This window comes from Leptonychotes weddellii, chromosome 1 (genome assembly GCF_054177405.1).
Source record: "Leptonychotes weddellii isolate Sample4059 chromosome 1, ASM5417740v2, whole genome shotgun sequence".
In the NCBI taxonomy this organism is placed as follows: domain Eukaryota; kingdom Metazoa; phylum Chordata; class Mammalia; order Carnivora; family Phocidae; genus Leptonychotes; species Leptonychotes weddellii.
The window spans coordinates 156,873,990-156,894,289 of NC_138369.1; the positions used below are offsets into that span (position 1 = coordinate 156,873,990).

Consider the following 20,300-nt stretch of genomic DNA (forward strand, 5'->3'; position numbering starts at 1 on the left):
CTTTAAAAATAAATTAAATAAATAATAAAATAAATAAATCTTTAAAAATACAAAGACTATTCTTAGCTTGGAAACCATATTAAGGGGGGGGGCACGGGCAGCATTTGACCCATGGGCCATAGTTTGCCAACTCCTAAGAATAACCACGTTAAGAAAGATATAAATGACCCAAATAAAACTTTTATACATCAAAAATACAATATCTGAGATGAAAAATACATTACATGGGATTAATGTCAAATCAGATACTGCAGAAGGTAACATCAATGAAAACAAGAGAGAGCATTATTAAAATAAAACACACCAAAAGAAAAGAAAGGAACTGATAAAAATGAACAGAACCATCAGTAAACTGTGGGTCATTTGTGGATTCTCTTCAAGTGTCATCCCTTAAGAAAACATAATGATGCTTTATAAAATAATTTTTGAGGGTGCTTGGCTGGCTCAGTCAGTAGAGCATGCAATTCTTGATCTTAGGATTGTGGTTTGAGCCCCACGTTGGGTATAAAGATTACTCAAAAATAAAAATCTTTTTATTTTTATAAAATTTCCCAAATTTGGTTAAAATTGTAAGTCCAAAGACCCAAGAAGCTTAAGATCAAGAAACATAAAGGAAACTACACAAGGCAAATTACAATCAAATTTCTTAAAACCAGGAATAAACTTCAAAAGATACCAATAAGAAAATGAAGAGAGGCTAGAGTGGAAGTATTTACTAATCACTTATCTGATACTGAATGTATAAACAGAATATATAAAAAAAAGTCCTACAACTCAATAATGCAAACAATCCAACAATGAGCAGAAGATTTGAATAGATACATTACCAAAAGAAGACATGCAAAAAAAAAAGAAGACATGCTATAGCAAGTACACAAAAAGATGGTTGCCATCAATAGCACTGAGGAAATGCATATTAAAGCCAAAATGAGATACCACCACATAACTACTAGAATGGCTATTATAAAAAGGACAAATAATATAAAAAATGTTAGTGATGTGGAGAAACTAACCCCCCCCCCCGACAGGTGGTTAGAACTTCAAATGGTATAGTTACTTTGGACACAGTTTGGCAGTTCTGTGTTGAACAAATGTTAAACATAACATATAACATCCATTCCTAGGTAGCTACTCAAGAGAAATAAAAACATTTGTCCATACAAGACTTAATAATACACAAACGTTCGGGGCGCCTGGGTGGCTCAGTCGTTAAGCGTCTGCCTTTGGCTCAGGTCATGATCCCGGGGTCCTGGGATCGAGCCCCGCATTGGGCTCCCTGCTCCGCGGGAAGCCTGTTTCTCCCTCTCCCCCTGCTTGTGATCCTGCTCTCACTGTGTCTCTCTCTGTCAAATAAATAAATAAAATCTTTAAAAAAAAATAATACACAAACTTTCAAAGCCAAAAATTGGAAACAGTCCAAATATCCATTAATTGCTGAATGCATAAACAAAATGTACTATATCCATATAATGGAATACTATTCAGAACAAAAAGGAATGAGCTCCTGGTAAGTGTTACAACATGGATGAACCTCAAAAACATTATTTTAATTAAAAGAAATCATATCTAAAAGCCTATATATTGTGTTATATATTGTTTGTATGGAATGTCCAGAAATAACAACTCTATTGAGATAGAAAATAGATCAGGGGTTGCCTTAGGCTGAGGAGGGACTGGGGATTGGCTGTAAATGAGCATAAGGGAGCTTTTCGGTGTGATGAAAATGTAAACTGGATTGTGATGATAGCTGCACAACTCTACACACTTACTAAAAATTATCAAAGTATACACCTGCAAAGCACAAATAATACAAAATTTTTACCTCAATAAAGCTGTAAATTAAAAAAAAAAACAAACCTAGAAGTGGGTAAGGAGTGGGGATGTACAGAGAAAACAAAATTGATATGCTGATAAATGTTGAAGCTGGTGATGGATAGGGCAGTTCATTATAATATTCCTTCTACTTTTGAATAGGTTTGACAACTGTCATAATTAAAAAAATTTTAAAACACAAGTATTGACAAAGGTATAGGGAAACAGGTACTCTTACACTGCTGGCAGCAAATGAAACAGTTGACAAAACCAAAAGACAGCCTACAGAATGGGAGAAGATATTTACAGATGTCTTATCAGATAGAGGGCTAGTATCCAAAATCTAGAAAGAACTTACTAAACTCAACACCCTTTCTCTAACTTCTTTCACTTAGGAAAATGCCTTCAAGGTCCACCATGTTGTCACAAATAACGTGATACCTTCTTTTTTGTGATATATATATATGAGATATATACACATTTTATGTGAGAGGGATGTATCACATTTTCTTTACCCATTTATCCATCGATGGGTGCTGAGGTTCTTTCCATGTCTTAGCTATTGTAAATAATACTATAATAAACATAGGAGTAACAGTATCTTTGCAAGATAATGGTTTTGTTTTCTTTGGATAAATACCCAGAAGAATTATTGGATTGTATAATAGTTCTACTTTCAATTCTTTGAGGGTACTCCACACCTTTTTTCATAGTGGCTGCAACAATTTACATTCCCACCAACAGGGCACAAGGTTTCCATTTTCTCACATCCTTGCCAACACATTATTTCCTGTATTTTTGATACTAGCCATTCTAACAGGTGTGAGGTGGTAACTCACTGTGATTTGATTTGCATTTCCCTGATTATTAGTGATGAGCACCTCTTCATATACCTGTTGGCCAACTGCATATCTTATTTGGGAAAATGTCCATTCAGATCTTCTGACCATTTTTTAATTAGATTGTTTGGGTTTTTACTATTGAGTTACAGGAGTTCTTTGTATCTTTGGGATATTAACCACCTCATCAGATGTATGATTTGCAAACATTTTCTCCCATCTAGTAGGCTGCTTTTCATTTTGTTGATGGTTTCCTTTGCTGTGCACAAGCTTTTTAGTTTGATGTAAGCCCCCTTGTTTATTGTGCTTTTGATGCCTTTGCTTTGGGTGTCAAATCCAAAAATTTCACTGCCAAGACTAACGTCAAGGACCTTATCACCTATGTTTTCTTCTGCGAGTTTTATGGTTTCAAGTCTTAAGTTCAAGTCTTCAACCCATTTTGAGTTGATTTTTGTGTATGGTGTAAGACATGGTCTAGTTCCATTCCTTTGCATGTGGCTATCCAGTTTTCCCAGCACCATTTACTAAAGAGACGGTCCATTCCCCAATATATATTCTTGACTCCTTTGATATAAATTAACTGACCACATATGCGTGAATTTATTTTTGGGCTCTCTATTCTGTTATGTTAATCTATGTGTCTGTTTCTATGCTAATACCATACTGTTTTGATTCCTACAACTTTGTAACATAGTTTGAATTCAGGTCATATGATGCCTCCAGCTTTGTTCTTCCTTTGTTACATTCAAATCGTAGGAATTATTTGTTCTATTTCTGTGAAAAATGCCATTGGATTTTTGATAGAGACTGCACTGAATCTGTAGATTGCTTTGGGTGGTACGAACATTTTAACATTAATTCTTCCAATCCATGAGTATGGAATATCTTTCCATTTATTTGTGTCTTCTTCAGTTTCTTTTCATTAGTGCCACATAGTTTTCAGTGTACAGGTCTTTCACTTCCTTGATGAAATTTATTTCTAGATATTTTATTTTTTGATACAGTTGTAAATAGGATTGTTTTCTTCATTTCTCTGTCAGTTCATTATTAGTACACAGAAATGCAACATTTTTGTACACTGATTTTGCATCTTGCAAATTTATTAACTTTTTTTTATTAGTTCTAACAGTTTTCTTCATAGTTTCCTATGCATAATATCACATCATCTGCCAACAGAGACAGTTTTACTTCTTTTCTGATTTGGATGACTTCTTTTTTTTTTTTTTTTTTGCATGATTGCTCTGGCAAAGACTTCCACTACTATGTGAATGAAAGTGGCAAGAATGGGCATCCTTGTCTTATTAAAGGGAAAACGTTCAGCTTTTCACCACTGAGTATGAGTTAGCTATGGGCTTGTGATATATGTGGCCTTTATGATGTTGATGTATGTTCCCTTATACCCACTTCGTTGAGAGAGTTTTTATCATAAATGGATATTCAATTTTCTTAAATGATTTTCTGCATCTATTGAGAGAATCATAATGATTTTTACCCTTTATTTTATTAATGCACTATATCACATTGATTTGTGAATGCTTGAACCATCCTTGCATCCCCTGGGGAAAAAAACCCCACTTAATCATGGTGTGTGATCCTTTTAATAGGCTGTTGTATTCAGTTTGCTGATATTTTGTTGACTATTTTTGTAACTATGCTCCTCAGGGATACTGACCTGTAATTTTTCTTTTATTGTGGTATCCCTTTCTGGTTTTGGTATCCAGGTAATGCTGGCCTTGTAAAATGAGTTTGGAAGTGTTCCCGCCTCTTCAGTTTTTTGAAGGAGTTTGATATTAATTCTTTTTTGAATATTGGATGGAATTCACCAGTGAAGTCGTCTGGTCCTGGACTTTTGTTTGTTGGGAGGTTTCTGATTACTGATTCAATCTCCTTTCTAGTAATTAGTCTGTTCAGATTTCTATTTCTTCATGATGCAGTCTGGTAGATAATGCGCTTCTAGGAATTTATCCGTTTCTTCTAGGTTGTCAAATTTGTTGGTGTGTAACTGTTCACAGTAGTCTCTTATCCTTTGTATTTCTAGTATCACTTGTCTATCTTCTCTTTCATTTCTGATTTTGAGTCTTCTTTTTTTGTTGATGAATCTAGATAAAGGTTTCTCAATTTTGCTTCTCTTTTCAAAGAATCAGCTCTTAGTTTCATCGATCTTTTCTTTTGGTTAGTCTCTCATTTCCATTCTGATCTTTGTTATTTATTTCCTTCTATCAACTTTGGGCTTCATTTGTTCTTTTTTTCCTAGTTCCTTGCAATGTACAGTTAGGTTATTTATTTGAGCTCTTTCTTGCTTCCTAAAGTAGGCATTTATCTTTATGAACTTCCCTTTTAGCACTGCTTTTGCTGCATCCTGTAAGTTTTGGTATGTTGTACATATATCTATTTTCATTTGTCTCAAGGTATTTTTTGGTTTCTCTTTGACTTCTTTTTTGACCCATTTGTTCAATAGAATGCTGTTTAATCTTCACATATTGGTAGTTTTTCCAGTTTTCTTCTTGTAATTGATTTGTTTTTATACCTCTGTGGTCAGAAAAGATGCTTAATACAATTTCATTCTTCTTAAACATATTAAGACCTTTTTGTGGCCTAATAAATGATCTATCCTGTGCACATGAAAAGAAGGTATATTCTGCTTCTTTTGGATAGAATATTCTGTATATGTCTGTTTAGTCCGTCAGGTCTAATGTGTTGTTTAAAGCCAATGTTATCTGCATGATCTAACCATTGATGAAAGTGGGATATTAAAGTTTCCTACCATTATTATATTACTGTCTATTTGTCCCTTTAGATCTCTTAATATTTGCTTTTATGTAATTTAGGTGCATCTAAGAGAATGTTTTTAAGATTTCTGTATAAGGAGCAATGGGCAAAACTCTGTCATCTTTTCAACAATTTCAGAAGCATTTCTTATTTTTTCTTCTTCTTGTTTTATTCCACAGTGAAAGCTGACAGTATGATGTTCTGGTCCAGTTCTACAAACCAAAGCTATTAGGAGGAAGGGAGGAAAAGTTAAAAGGTTCAAATCTGTAGTTTTTCAGGAATCTGGCTTAGCCCAAAATAAAGACATTCAAATTCAGAAAAATTCAAACATGTATTTACACAATTCATAATGACTCTATACATCTTATTCTAAAGAATAATCTTCCTAATAGCAGTGAAAATAGTAACAGCTTTTAGTCTACTGCTTTTTCACTCTAGTTTTTGTGTATCTCCACTGACCAAGAATTATCAAGCCTTCCTTCAATTATATTAGAAAAGCAGTAAATACCATTTTATAAAACTATGCATGTATATACCTCTAGGTTCTGCTATATATCAACATGGATGGGAATAGAGTATGTCATCACCTGATCACTTTTCATCTCTGTCAACACAAATATACCACTTAATAATCCCTCTCTCTTTGCCAATAACATGACTATTAAATGCCAATAAAATGAAGTCTCAATTGCTTCACCCCAAAATTAACAAATGGAACAATAAAGGCCAAAATTATAAGGAAAAAAATTCTAGGCATTACTAGCACCAAATGAAATGCTGAGTTTCTAAACATAGCCAGTATAAACAAATGCATGCAGGTTTGTCTAATGTTGACTTTAGCTACAACAAATCCTGAAAACAAAATATTCTAATTTAATGGTAAAGAAAAACAAAGCAATGCGGAGAGAATTTAATATGGGAATTAAATTAAGATCACCAATTGCCTCGAAAAGGAAATCATTTCTTTTTTTAAATTAATTAATTAAGGTTTAAGTAGGCTCCATGCCCAATGTGGGGCTTGAACTCATGACCCTGAGACTGAGTCACATCCTCTACCAACTGAGCCAGCCAGGCGCTCCAGAAATCATTTCTTTAAAGAGAGAAAACAAAGAAATAGCAGGCTAGACAGCCTAGGTTTCTCTGTAAAATAAATGAGTTCACCTGCCACAAATGATTAGTAAAGATAATAGATATAAAATTGGAGAAGGTTTTGAATAAGTGTTGGTCAAAAAATTAAAAAATCAAGAAGCAGTAAGTGCTACATGTTGCAGAGAAAGGACATACAGATTGGGGCCATAAGACATACACCTTTAGTGGGGCCTGGCCCCACCCCCAAAACAGCCCTTTATAATTATCCTTTCTTCCTTTAATTTGTAAGCTATTTCCTAAGTTAGTTGAAGCCTAGACCTAAGTTATAAATACAACCAAATAAAACTTGGTTGAATAGAAGTTAGGTACAAAATATGTTTAAAATGTAATTCCATTTAGCAACATAGTCAGAAAGGGTTACTGATCTATCATTACATGTGTGGCCTAACACATGAATGTCTAACCAATCTAAATAAGACACTGATTATACCCATTTAATTCCATGAAAGAGACGGCCTTTTGGTCTTTTCTTCTAGGCAATTTGGCATATTAGGGTATATATTTTTAGTATTTGCCACTACACATAATAAATACTACTAGCTGAACTAGTTCCCTCCCCAGTGGATCATATAGATCTTTGTGGACCTTAAACGGCTGCCAGGCAAATAGGTACTGTCCATCGTGGAACCCTGTGTGGAATGCTAAAATCTATGAACATTTACTTTCTGTTGGGCTAAAGGTGGCTGGAAAGGCAGCATTAAAGTTTGCTTTTATTTTATATAAAACTGGTGAAGTCTAAGTTCTCTGCCTAAAGATCCACTTAATTGCAGGGTGTTTGGCTCTGTAAAACAGAAATCAGTGTTTAACCAATCTAAAACAAGAAAACAATAGGAAACAAAACAAAACAAAACAAAAAACACTTAACTCAGACTTGCAAAAGTCCCCTACACTTCTCAGGCCTAAGTTTTCTTATCTATAGAAGAGATTTAACCTGAAGTCCTTTTTAGTGAAAATACATACATACATACACACACAGCTAAATCTTCATGTCTTTAGAAAATACACTTACTAAACGAGTCAACCTAGGTAAAATCATAATTAGTCAATTTAAGACAATTCTCTACATGACTATATTCACTGCCACAGAATTAAAAAAAAAAAAACTCAAGTATGAATAAAAACAGAATCCACCTTCCTTCCCTGTAAAGAAGACCTTCACAAAACTGTAGTTTTTGTAGTCTCCCAGTCTATAGAAGGCACATCTTCACATATGTATAATTTACAAGATGGAACAGGCTTTTATGAAGGTGGACATATGGACCAGATAATACTGCCATAGAATAAAGTAACTTATATGTTTAACATATATTATATATATATATACATACTTATATATATATATTTATATAAAACAAAATCTCATAGATATTACTTAACTCTTTAGCTCACCTATAATTTTTTAGTATGTCAAGTGAGTAAGAAACGTTAAGTACATGATATGGACCACAAACAAGAATTCAACAAACAGATATGAATTATAATGAAATCCATTAATATCCTGACATCCTATCCAGTCACCTTGCACATTCTATTTGCCATCCCTGGGAGGCTCTTCTGCTCCTTCATCTAAATAACTGTTATCATTCATTCAGAGCTCAGCTCAAGTGTTAGCTCACCAGCAAATTTTCCCTGACCTCCCAGACCAAGTCCCCTGTTATACTCTCTCATGGTACCCTGTAATTCTTTCATAATTATAATTACATAATACTGTGACTGCTTATTTAATATGTTTTAGCTTTGTAAGGTCTTTGAGAACAAGGACTTATCTCTCTTATTTTCTATTTTAGCCTAGAACCAAGCACAAGAGATTCACTGAATGAATGAATGAATGAATGATTATGGAATTAGAAGAATTTTCTGGTTTATATATTTATTAAAATAAACTGAACACTGTTACAGACTCTTTAGTCTTTTAATAGTATCACCATGTTGCTATTTCCTCATTTTTCTTCTGGTATTAAAAATACAATTAACTTTTCTGTTAAAGTAAACTCAAATAATGCAGGAAGTTTTCCTTATAAGAAACATTACTCTTTGACAAACCACTAAGATAGTTTACTTTCTTTTGCCTAACACTGTGCAAAAATTTGCTTCTGCTTAATACATTATTTTTTTCATTAGCAGTAGTAAAAAAGATAGCAAGCAATGAAACAGAAACTAACAAATGAGTTAACTTAAAAAAAAAAAAAAGTACTTCTGAAAACCTTAAAAGCATTTCCCATTATAACACGAATGTTAACAAAGATTATATAGGTGAAAGGTGGGGGAAAAATCCAAATAGGCACTGAAACAAGAATAATACTTTTTGCTTACAAATAATGTATTTCTTTTGATACTTATTTTCTTTTCCTCAGAAATCAGTAGAAAATAACTAAAACTGTTTCAGTAGTTTTCAAAATGACACATAAAATTATTCTTTGTAGTGGACATCTGTTATGTTTGTTTACCTAACAGCTCTCTTTCACACTCCCTCATTTGCTTCTTGAGGGAACTTGCTTACCCCTCCAACATTTCTATGGTTCTGATTGGCCTGTAAATGTAGTATCCTCGTTCCCCCAGCCATGGGGTGAGCTGATCATCAGACTGAGCCAAAATTCTTACTATACTCTCCTAAACACAGCTATTAGTCAAAGCAGGAGGCACATAAGTTGGCTGGGCTCAAGTTCCCAAAAATATTTTGAGGATTACAAATGGGTGGGGGGAGGTTCTTCTCTCTTGGTTAATAAACTAAGCTTAATTGCAGAACTGTCAGGAGCCCTGAGTGAATGAAGACAAAAAAGAGAAGACAGAAAGGGGGAGAACAGTTCTAGATGATATTTTATTCTCTGGATTCAGAAAATCCTGAAACTAGTTCTAGTCCTTGCTTTTCCATGGTGTAGTCATCTAATAAATCCCCCTACACCCTTCTTTTTTTGCTTAAGCTAGCTTGAGTACGTTTGTCAATTATAATCAGAAAGTCCTAATACATCTCCCATATTCATTTGGGCATCATAAAAAAAAATAAATAAAAGAAATATACATTTTTAAATAATATAGTTTTCTTTACACTGCATTGCTCTTACAAATCTATAAGGTTATATTCTAAACTCTTTCCTCCTACAATTTTTTTTTCAGCTTTATTGGGGTATAATTGACAAACAGAAATTATATATATTTAAGGTATACAACTTGATGTTTTGATATACATATACACAGTGAAATTCTCACCATAATCAAGCTAGTTAACATATCCATCACCTCACACAGTTCTCATATAATTTTAAATATCTACAAATAAACTTTTAAAGAAACACAATGTACATGTACTCTTTTAAATTTTATATACATACATAAAGCAAAAAAACCATATACTTCATATATATGAAATTAATACATCTTCAAGATTTAAAAATGCTAACTGTACAGAAAGAATTCAGTCTTCTCTCTCACTAGTCCAATGCCCTAGAATTAACAACTTTCAAAATTTTTAATAGCTGTTGATAATAAGCTTTGTCAGTATTTCTTTATTTACCAGTTTTAAATATTACCTCTTGATTTTCTGCTGTGGGAGAAGAGAATTTAATTCCTCACACAACCAATTCCACATTCCCATTAGTTATTATTTCTTCTATTATTGATCTTTATAACTTTACTTACACATTTATTTATGGTTTCATGTACTACTGATACTCCGTTTTGTAAAGTAAGAATCGAAGGATATTTTTTAGTGCCCTTATTCTTCACTTTCAACTTGTAACTTCCATCAAATAATCTTATATTGAATGGTTAATAATTTCCTTCTGTTCTGTAACTGTAATTATTTTTGTACTCTATAAAGTTTAAAGTCAGTAAACATCATTTACATTAAGAAAACTAAGTCGTTAAGCGTCTGCCTTTAGCTCAGGTCATGATCCCAGGATCCTAGGATCGAGCCCCGCATCCGGCTCCCTGCTCAGCGGGAAGCCTGCTTCTCCCTCTCCCACTCCCTCTGCTTGTGTTCCCTCTCTTGCTGTGTCTTTCTCTGTTAAATAAATAAAATCTTTAAAAAAAAAAAAAAAAGAAAACTATGTAAATAACACTCAGTACATATTGAAGTAGTCTGCTATAATTCTGTGTTTTTTCCTGTTCAGATTATTTTTAATTTTCCTGGAGTATCTAATTCCCTTTTTATTTTCTTGCCTTTTTTTTTTATCACTACCTTAAATGGTTCTAAATTCTCAAGATTACTCTCAAATCTCCAGTTTTACTGAATATTACCTATTCAAGGTGATCTATGAGACCTACTACTCAACAGTGATCCTAGGACTTCTCTTCCCTCTATCTCAAGTAAAAAAACCACTATTTTCTAGATCCACTGTCATTTTCTGGAATACATTCTCTAATAACTTCCTAAAAGAAAGGGTATGTCGACAAGTCAATCTTCTACATCCTTACATACCTGGAAATGTTCTTTCTAACTCTCACACTTCACTTACAGTTTGGATGAGTATAAAATCCTACATTGAAAATAATTTCTCCTCAAATTTTTCAAGACAATGATTCATTATAGTCTACCACCCATTGTTAGTTGTATGAGTTGTATGAAGGCTGATACCAACTTGATGTTTGTTCCTTTGTAGGTAACCTAGTTTTTCCTCTCTACAAGATGTTCAAATCTGTTTTTTCATTCTTGGTATTTTGAAATCACAAATGGTGTAATTAACAGAGTATCTCTTATATTTACTGTCCTAAGCACTTCTTGAGTTCTTTCAGTCTGGAAGTTCATGACTTTCAGTTCTGGAAAATTCTTTTATTTTTTCTTTAAAATTTTCCTCCAATATATTTTCTTTAAGTTCTTTTTCTGGAACTTCAACTAGTTAGATAATGAACCTCCTGCATAAAGGCACCATATCATTTTTTTTTCCTCTGACACATTCCTTCTCTTTGGTACTGTTTTACATCCTGGATTATTTCTCCAACTTTACCCTCCAAATTTCCTCCTACAGAACTTTAAATTTTAACCATCATTAGATTTCCTTAATTTAAACAGACTCATTTTTGGTATCTCATTATTCCATTCACACAGCATGATATGTTGATGTTTTGATGTTACACATATCATCTTAACTCTCTCTGAAAATATACATTATAGATTTTATATTTTTCTTTATTTTTTATTTTCTTTCGAAGTTTTTGTTTTTCACTGTATTTTTTTCATGTTGAAGGCATTCCTCAACTGTCTGAGGATTCCTGAATCCTCATTAATATTTAAGAATAAGGCCATAAACAGATTAATTGGGAGCTCTATGAGCATGTCTAGACTTTGGTGACTGACAAGTTTTTCTTTAGGGTAATTAAGTGATTACCTAGTTGTCTCAAAGAGGAAACTTTAACTTCCAGAATGCAAAGGTCATTACTCCAAAGTCATTTAATTCTTTAGAGGGGGGAAAAAAAAGTAGTAACTCTGTTTCCCTACCCCAACTTGGCCCTAAGGTTTGGTGATTGGCCGGAATGGAAAAACTGCAATTAACTCCTTTATCTGCATTCTCCCAAAGTATCTCATTCCCTACTCTCTATTTCACACCTTGCATATTCAAATTCTACACCTCTCTAGGATTCTGGGGGGAGGGGGGCAAGACAAGCTAGACCTTCTATAAGGCAGAAGGTAATTCTGTTTTAACTGCTACAGTTTTTTAAAATGTTTTACAAATAATCAAGTATACACACATACATAAAAATAAATATATGAAACAAGAATGTCACTAAATAGTACTGATCCTACAAGACATTTTCTGATATTTTCTCTTGTATTTTCTAATGTTGATAAATGATTTTACAACGTGTTACTGTGATGTGTGATCTGAGGTGCACACATGCGCAAAACAGAAAATGAAGTTGTGACTTGTTTCTGTCATGAACACTCAGTTCTCTGTTCTCTCCCCTAGAAAATTTTTGAAATCTTTCATTCACTGATGGCTCTTCTCTACTTTCTTTTCACTGTATTTCTCTCTTTTACATCTTTACTATAACTTTAGTAGGATCTACCGGAGCAAAAAGAATAAACACAAGTGCTCAGGTTTGTGATCTTTAACTTGAATTCCTCTACAAGTATTTTTAAAAACCAGGAGTTTCCTAAGCTCTTTCTGGCCTGATTTAAGGTCCCTCTGCTAACTATGATGGCCTCAATTGCTGTATTTGGGGACTTACCATTAGTGCTAGGGAATTAAAAAAGGAAAGTGATGGCAGTGACCATAAGAATCTATGCAAAAATTCCAATTAACTCTAAAACTAAAAGTAAAATTATGGCTATATGTTCAAAGTTAAACCTAAATACTTATTGAAGAAATGGAAATTTCTTTTCTTTTCTTTCTTTCTTTTTTTTTTACAGTCCAGGGTTTTGGAAATTTCTTTTTGAGGGAAGACTTTAGGAAAGGCTACTTCCACAGAGAAAATAATCAAAAACCCAATTCACAGATATGTCAAGAAAAATAATACTTTTATAAGAAGTAAAGCGTACTTACAAAGCAAGGCTACTCAAAACATACTGTACGTGCTCACATTCATCTGGGAATGATGCACTGGCTGATGTAAAACAGCAAAGTGCAGTCTGAAGAACCTGAAGCTGTGGCAAAGGGACCTGCCATCTTCCAGCATAATCTTCAACCACCTGATAGAGAAATAATCCAAAAAGTACATTATTATAGAAAATGTTCTCAACATCTTGAGTTTAAAAATTATGATGAAACTACTAGATAAATTAAAGCATTAGTTCAGCATGAATACAAATGATTTAGGGGGAAAAAGATTATTGTTTATTTTCATAGTGTACATCTGAAAATAAAATTAACTAATTATCTTTGAAAATGTGGAAAAGAAATATAGTATACGAATAATTATACTGTCCAACTGCCAAATCTTTAATAAACTCTAACAAATGTCCTTCACCTCCCATATCCAGCCTTTGTCAAAACATCAATTATCAAAGATTAAAATAGCTAGACAGTAGAATGTAGTAATAAAGAAAATTAGAAATGAACATGATCATTACTATTACTATTTATTAAAGACTAAATTCTAAGCATTCTGGCACCAATGGGTATTAAAAAGATATAGTGGCATGATGCTCCGATTATAAAAGTTTAAGCTGTACAATAAGATGGAGAAGAGTCCAGAATATATTTAGTCTTGGCTCTGTCACTTTACTAGCTTTATGAATTTGGATAGGTCATCTTCCTTCTCTATGCATTAGTTTCCTCACTATAAAGTAGAGATAATAACACTTATCTGGCAGGTTTACTGTGAAGCTAAATTAGGATAATTTATGAGAAAGCATTTTAAGAACTATCAATTGCTATAAAATGTTAATTATGATTTCTCATATATAAGACTGCTATACTAAAACAATGTATTATATTTTTAAAATACATCATATAATACAGGTTGGCAAACTATGGCCTGCAGGCCAAATGTGGCCTGCCACCTGTTTTTGTATGACCCACAAGCTAAGAATGGATGTTACATTTTTAAATGGTTGAAAAAAATACTTTGTGATGTCTAAAAATCATATGAAATTCAAATTTCAATGTCCATAGAGCTTTACTGGAACATAACCAGATTCATCCATTTACATACTCTCTATGGCTACTTTCCTGCTATAACAACCAGTTATACAGTTATGACAGAAATCATATGGCTCACAAAGCCTAAAATATTTTTTTTAAAGATTTTATTTATTTATTTGACAGAGAGAGACACAGAGAGAGAGGGAACACAAGCAGGGGGAGTGGGAGAGGGAGAAGCAGGCTTCCCGCTGAGCGGGGAGCCCAATGTGGGACTCGATTCCAGGACCTGGAATCATGACCTGAGCCGAAGGCAGACGCTTAATGACTGAGCCACCCAGGCGCCCCACAAAGCCTAAAATATTTAATATCTGCCCCACTACAGAGAAAGTTTGCCAACTCTGTTTTAAAAGCTGGAAAAAACAGAACAGAGTACAAAAGCCAAGAACACTCAGAGCTCAAGGACTTTTCACACTCATCACTTCCTCTTAGGAGACAATTTTCCATGGGTCTCTTGTATTTCTACAGTTTTTCAAAAAAGGGCCCAACTGCCTTCATCTTTTCAAAGATATTCATAGGCAACAGCCTTGAAAAATAGAGATGATGTCTCCCTCCACAGCAGTGAGCCTGTTTACTATTTAGCATAATTACAATGTCATCTCTCTCTGGAGCAAGAGCCAGGCAGACACACTTGTAGACCATTATAAAAGATTAGGGTTTCCTAAGCTTGGGGCTCCTCAGCTATGATGAAAACTCACTGCGAGTGCAGGATCCACCTATGCCACTTACATCACCTTTATGAGCATTGAGGGGCAAGGGGAACCACCATGAGCATGAAGCTCATGCTGCTTGCTGTGCCATGAGTAATAAAGTCCATTATCTCTGACCCAGGAGTTTCATGTTTTCTGCCAGTATCCATGAAACTGTGGCAGGCTAACTTAGATAAAATCTTACACCCTTCATGGTTCTCTGACAATTCCAAATTGCACTACCAGAAAGTTAACTGGGAAGTAAAAATTACTACTATGATGACCCCAAATAGGACACACTTTTCTAAACTACCAAAGGCAAAAAAAAAAAAAAAAAGTTGGATAAACTGTGGTTACCCGCCTTTAAATTTTCTCTTCACTAGAGTGTTTGACCAGTTTTATTAACCTCTTTTTGGCCACCATAACCCATTCCGATGCCACATTAAATATAGGTACCTGAGCGTCTCATATTTTCCTGTCCTCCATCCCAAACAGTTTGCCCTAATCCTTATCTACTTATAACCTTATTCACTTCCTATTTATGGGATGAGTTTATCTCCTTAAAAGAGAAACTTTCTATTTTCTCAGCTTCTATTCTTATTATAGCTTCCCTCATTCAGCAAGATTCTGCTACTAATATACTGCCTGATCTAGCTGAGCCCAAACCTAACACAATAAAAGTCCTTGTGGGCAACACCTCCAATAGGTTTGTTAGAATACCTATGAAGGGACAGAAACAAAATTACTGAAATTTACTATCATTCTTATACTGTTCAATATCATGCGAGACACTGCTAATACAATGTAACATTAACCTAACACTTTAAGACTTACTATAACACTATTTCTCTTTTAAATATTTTCCTTAAAACATGTGAAATTGTACATTACATTTCCCTTTTATTGGAAATTTTTCTCCTGTGCTATCATAAGCACTCAGCTAATGAAAGTGGACAACATCATAATCTGAAAGTGCTCTACCAGACCAAAGTACAGCAAGCAACACCTCTTCCATTTTTCTTTTTCTTTTGCATTCTAATAAGTCACAGTCTCAACATAATGGCCAGAATAATGTTGAAGCTGCTGCAAACAAAGGAAAAGTATTTACCTGAATCTTTAAAATCAACCATTGCTACACTTCTAAATTCTTCAAGAAAGTGGTCTAAGAAACAGGATCAAGATCAATAGTCCATTAGAGACTGGTAAAAACTTTTTTTTTTCATTTTGAAGAGCATAACAAAAATACTGCAGTGCAATTTACTGTAATTTATAGAAACTATATGAATACTGCTGAAAGAAGTTAAAGCTAAAGCCAAAGCATGCCGTGATATAAGGGGAGTTCAAAAGAAGGACAGAGCTACTGCCAAAGAAAGATGCTGGAATTGTGCAATGATCCTGCAGCACTTTCTCAGCACTCCCATTTACAGGAGCATATATCCTGATCTAAAAGGGATATAGTATATGCCATATACTGCCATATCTTAATTTACCAAGGCAAATTATTGTGAGAATGAGCACAGATTCATTCTCTGGCAAAATTGTCAAAAGACAGACTTATTGTAAACCCATTCAGTTAAAATTACATTCATTATTTAAGAACATTAAGATACATCATCCAATCACTATGGACAAAAAAGTGTCCCCCTATAATTCATATGCAATCGATGCTCTGAATGAATTTGCTAACTTTCTAAATACCTAAATTTTCCCCACCGCCTTCAGTATGATTATGTTATTCATTTGTAACATAGCTACTATATATATAAATAATCCCCTAGCTCTGTCTACTGAGAGGGCGTAAGAGCAGTAACACCCCAGTAGCAATATATACACTTAGAGACCAAATCTTGGTTTCTAAACACTGTTCTCCAAAAAAGAAACTTGGACTCTTCAAGGCCTCCTCCAGCAGGCCTAAAGCAGGGAAAACACAAGATGAGACTAGAACATTTTGTGGTGCCAGAAAGTAATGAAATGCTGAAAAAATGATGGGGTATGAAAACACAGGAGCCAACCTGAAGGAGCGCCTAAGTGCTAAAGTTGGAACAATTTAAGCAACAAAATAAACGATAGTATTAGACTTTAATCCATAGAACAAGATACATATCCAGGAGTCCACAGTGATACAAATAATCAGATAAATAAATGTTAGAGATGAGACAGCACTTCCTCACAGTAAAATCCCAATTAAACACAGAAGAAAAGAGAGATAATAGAGAATCAGCATTAGGCAAATACACAGTAATGAATGCTGCAGACAAGATCCATAGATCAATGCTAGTATTTGTGGGTAAAAGTTTGAGGCAAGGGCACTGGGCGGCTCAGTCGGTTAAGCAGCTGCCTTTGGCTCAGGTCATGATCCCAGAGTCTTGGGATGGAGCCCCACATGGGGCTCCCGGCTTCTCCCTCTCCCTCTGCTCCTCCCCCAGGCTCATGTGCTCTCTCGTTCTCGCTCACTCTCTGTAATAAATAAAATCTTAAAAAAAAGTTTGAGGCAATGCAGGATTTGCAGTCTCAAATTATCTCCCCCAAGACATTTATCAACTAAAAATAAAAAGATAGTAACTTAAGAGAGTGTAGAAACCACACAGACACAAACTTAACCAAATCATCAAAGTAAATATCACCAGTAATACAACATATCATTATCATAAATCTCTTTATACAGCATACCAAGAAAGAAACAATGGCATTTTTGTGGTACTTTTGCCAAAAATGTCTAACCTCATTCCAATCATGAAAAATCATCAGACAAACACAAACTGAGGGATGTTTTACAAAAAAACTAATCAGTATTCTTCAAATGTGTCAAGGTCCTGAAAGATAAGAAAAAACTGAAGAACTGTTACACACTGGAAGAGACTAAGGGTAAATAACAACTAAACACAATGTGAGATCCAGAAATAACATCCTGGAATAGAAAAATTATCAGTGGAAAAACGGTTAAATTTCTAATAAGGTCTGTAACTTAGTGATTATTACACCAATATTACTTTTCTGTTCCTGATAATTACACTATATTTTCAATAAGTATAAAATAAGTTCAGCTTTTAAAACTTTAAAAAGTTTTTTCTGTTTTCACCTTTTCCCTCAAATTTCAATATTCTAATTTATTTTCTAGAGGCTATTTTATAACATAAGTACAATTATAGATTTACTTTCCCTACTTTGTTACCTAACTACACATCAAGATTTACCCTTGCCTAGGGGTATTTTTTTAGGGTCAGATGGAAAAATAGGTAGATTGGCAGCACTGTAGAAAGAGTACAGGTTTTAGAATCAGATAGACCTGGCTTTGTCATTTATTAGCTGTGTAAACTTAGTAAAATTATTATACTTCTCAGTCTAAGTTTCCTATAAAATGAATTTAGTATCACCTTAATCACAGGGTGATGAGAGAAGTCAGATAATGTATTAAAATCTAGGATAATTCCTGGCGCATACCAGTACACTCTAAGAAAATAGCAAAGCTAAGCTAACTTTTCGACTATTTCATTGCATCAATGTTAACTGATTAATTATAGGTTTCCAAGTATGATGAATTACAACAAATTTTATGCACTTTAAGCAAGCAGACAGGCCACTCCCAAATAAAATCTAGTCAAAAGCTACTGCTGAGTTTCAACTATTTAGTTCAATACTCATTGACAAAGAGATGCATATCCTAGATATAGCAATACAAATAAAATGCTTCATTCCTGAACAGATACCTGAGGATTCTTTTTTATTTTTTACCAGTTTTCCATTGAGAATAAAAAAGATAAAGAAAAGTTCTATTCAAAAAGTTCTATTCTAAACAAAACTGTCATTTGACTTTTTCTATCAGGATAATCCCGTAAAGAAAATCTAAAATTAACGTCATATTTTAAAAACCCACCAAAATGGTTTAGAAATAGATCCTAATAAGTTAAAAGTTGTTTGGAATCTACAAAGGACATAATCTTCAGTAACAGACAACCTAAAACCCAGTTCTTTTGGGTGCTCAATTAAGCACACTGTTTATTCAGCTCACCACTCCTTAAATAGGTATTTCTGCAACATTAAGATCTTAAATAGTGAGATGTGATTAAGAATCAACTGTTTACAAAATGGAAAATGGAGTAAGCACCTCTAAATCTTAATGTCCCATACAATCTTTTTTTTAAGATTTATTTGAGAGAGAGAGAGAGAGAGAGAGTGTGTGTGTGTGTGTGTGTGTGTGTGCATGTGCATATGGGAGATAGGGGCAGAGGGAAAGGGGGAGAGAGAATCTCAAGCAGACTCCACGCTGAGCACTGAGCCCAATGTGGGGCCCAATCTCAGAACCCAGAGATCATGACCTGAACCGAAATCAAGAATCAGATGCTCAACCAACTGAGCACCCCTTAATATTCCACACAATCTTACTATTAAAAGGAATCTTCATGATTAGCTAGTCAAAGCTACAAACCAAAGCAAGAATATTCCATTACAGTATCACTCCCAGAAGGCTCTCATCTCCTTCTTGAGTTTTCCGCTTCCATATCATATGAGACAAGCCAGAGTCCTCCATGTGGTTGCCTGAATATCTGCTTAAAGATCCAACTTTCCAAAAAAAAAAAAAATAAGACCCAACTTTTCTCTTATGTTGACCCAAAGAAGAAATAGGCTCATTTTAAATATTCTAGACAAATTTTGATCCCTGTCAACTTTTCATTTGATTCCAAACTCACTAGGAAGAATAATATACTGAATGCTCCCTCATAAACATTAAAACTGTCAAATAAACAAGTGAACCCCAAAATATATGCACACACAAATGTATATGAATATCAAACAGAATGTAGGATGCCAGTGGTATACACAGATGTGTGTGCACATAATAATGACTTAACTAGCTTGGGCTAAGCAGAGCTCTGCATCTGACTTCAATTCAGCATGACCTAGCCAGAGACAGTATTGCAGGTATGGCTGAGGCCCTGATTTTATTATTGCTTTTTTTTAAATGTCCTTTAGTCATATAGGGGTTTTAGACATTAATAGGTGAAAATGAAAAAGAATGAAATCTTACTATCTGCAATGACATGGATGGAGCTAGAGAGTATAATGCCAAGCAAAATCAGTCAGTCAGAGAAAGATAAATACCATATGATTTCATTCATATGTAGAATTTAAGAAACAAAAAAAATGCACAAAGGGAAAAAAGAGAGAGAGAAAAAAAAAATCAAGGAACAGACTATTATAAAGAACAAACTGATGGTTACCAAAGGGCTGGAAGGATGGGTTAAATAGGTGATGGGGATTAAAGCATGCACTTGCTGTGATGAGCACCAGGTGAGGTATGGAACTGTCAAATCACATATATTGTACATCTGAAACTAATATAACTAATGTAACACTGTATGTTAAAAAAATGGAAATTTCTTAATTTGATAAAAACTGAAAAATAGTTAGTCCTAGATCAGCTGAACTAAACTCCGTCCCTCTCCCTCTTAATTTTGTTCTCAAAG

At 34.1% G+C, this 20,300-nt stretch overlaps 1 protein-coding gene and 1 long non-coding RNA gene across 3 annotated transcripts in view; one reads left to right on the forward strand and one right to left on the reverse strand.

Moving 5' to 3' along the window:
• Nucleotides 1–9,381, forward strand: part of LOC115945088 (uncharacterized) — a 60,627-nt gene extending 51,246 nt beyond the window's left edge. The window contains exon 4 of the long non-coding RNA XR_014138660.1: nucleotides 8,357–9,381. This is a non-coding gene — a long non-coding RNA (uncharacterized LOC115945088). The remainder of the gene's footprint in view (nucleotides 1–8,356) is intronic.
• The window catches only part of ZNF654 (zinc finger protein 654), an 85,170-nt gene that overhangs the window by 46,673 nt on the left and 18,197 nt on the right, over nucleotides 1–20,300 (reverse strand). For both annotated transcript variants that reach the window (XM_081798452.1, XM_081798458.1), the window contains exon 2: nucleotides 13,049–13,194. In XM_081798452.1, the coding sequence (XP_081654578.1) occupies nucleotides 13,049–13,194 (146 nt within the window). The remainder of the gene's footprint in view (nucleotides 1–13,048; nucleotides 13,195–20,300) is intronic.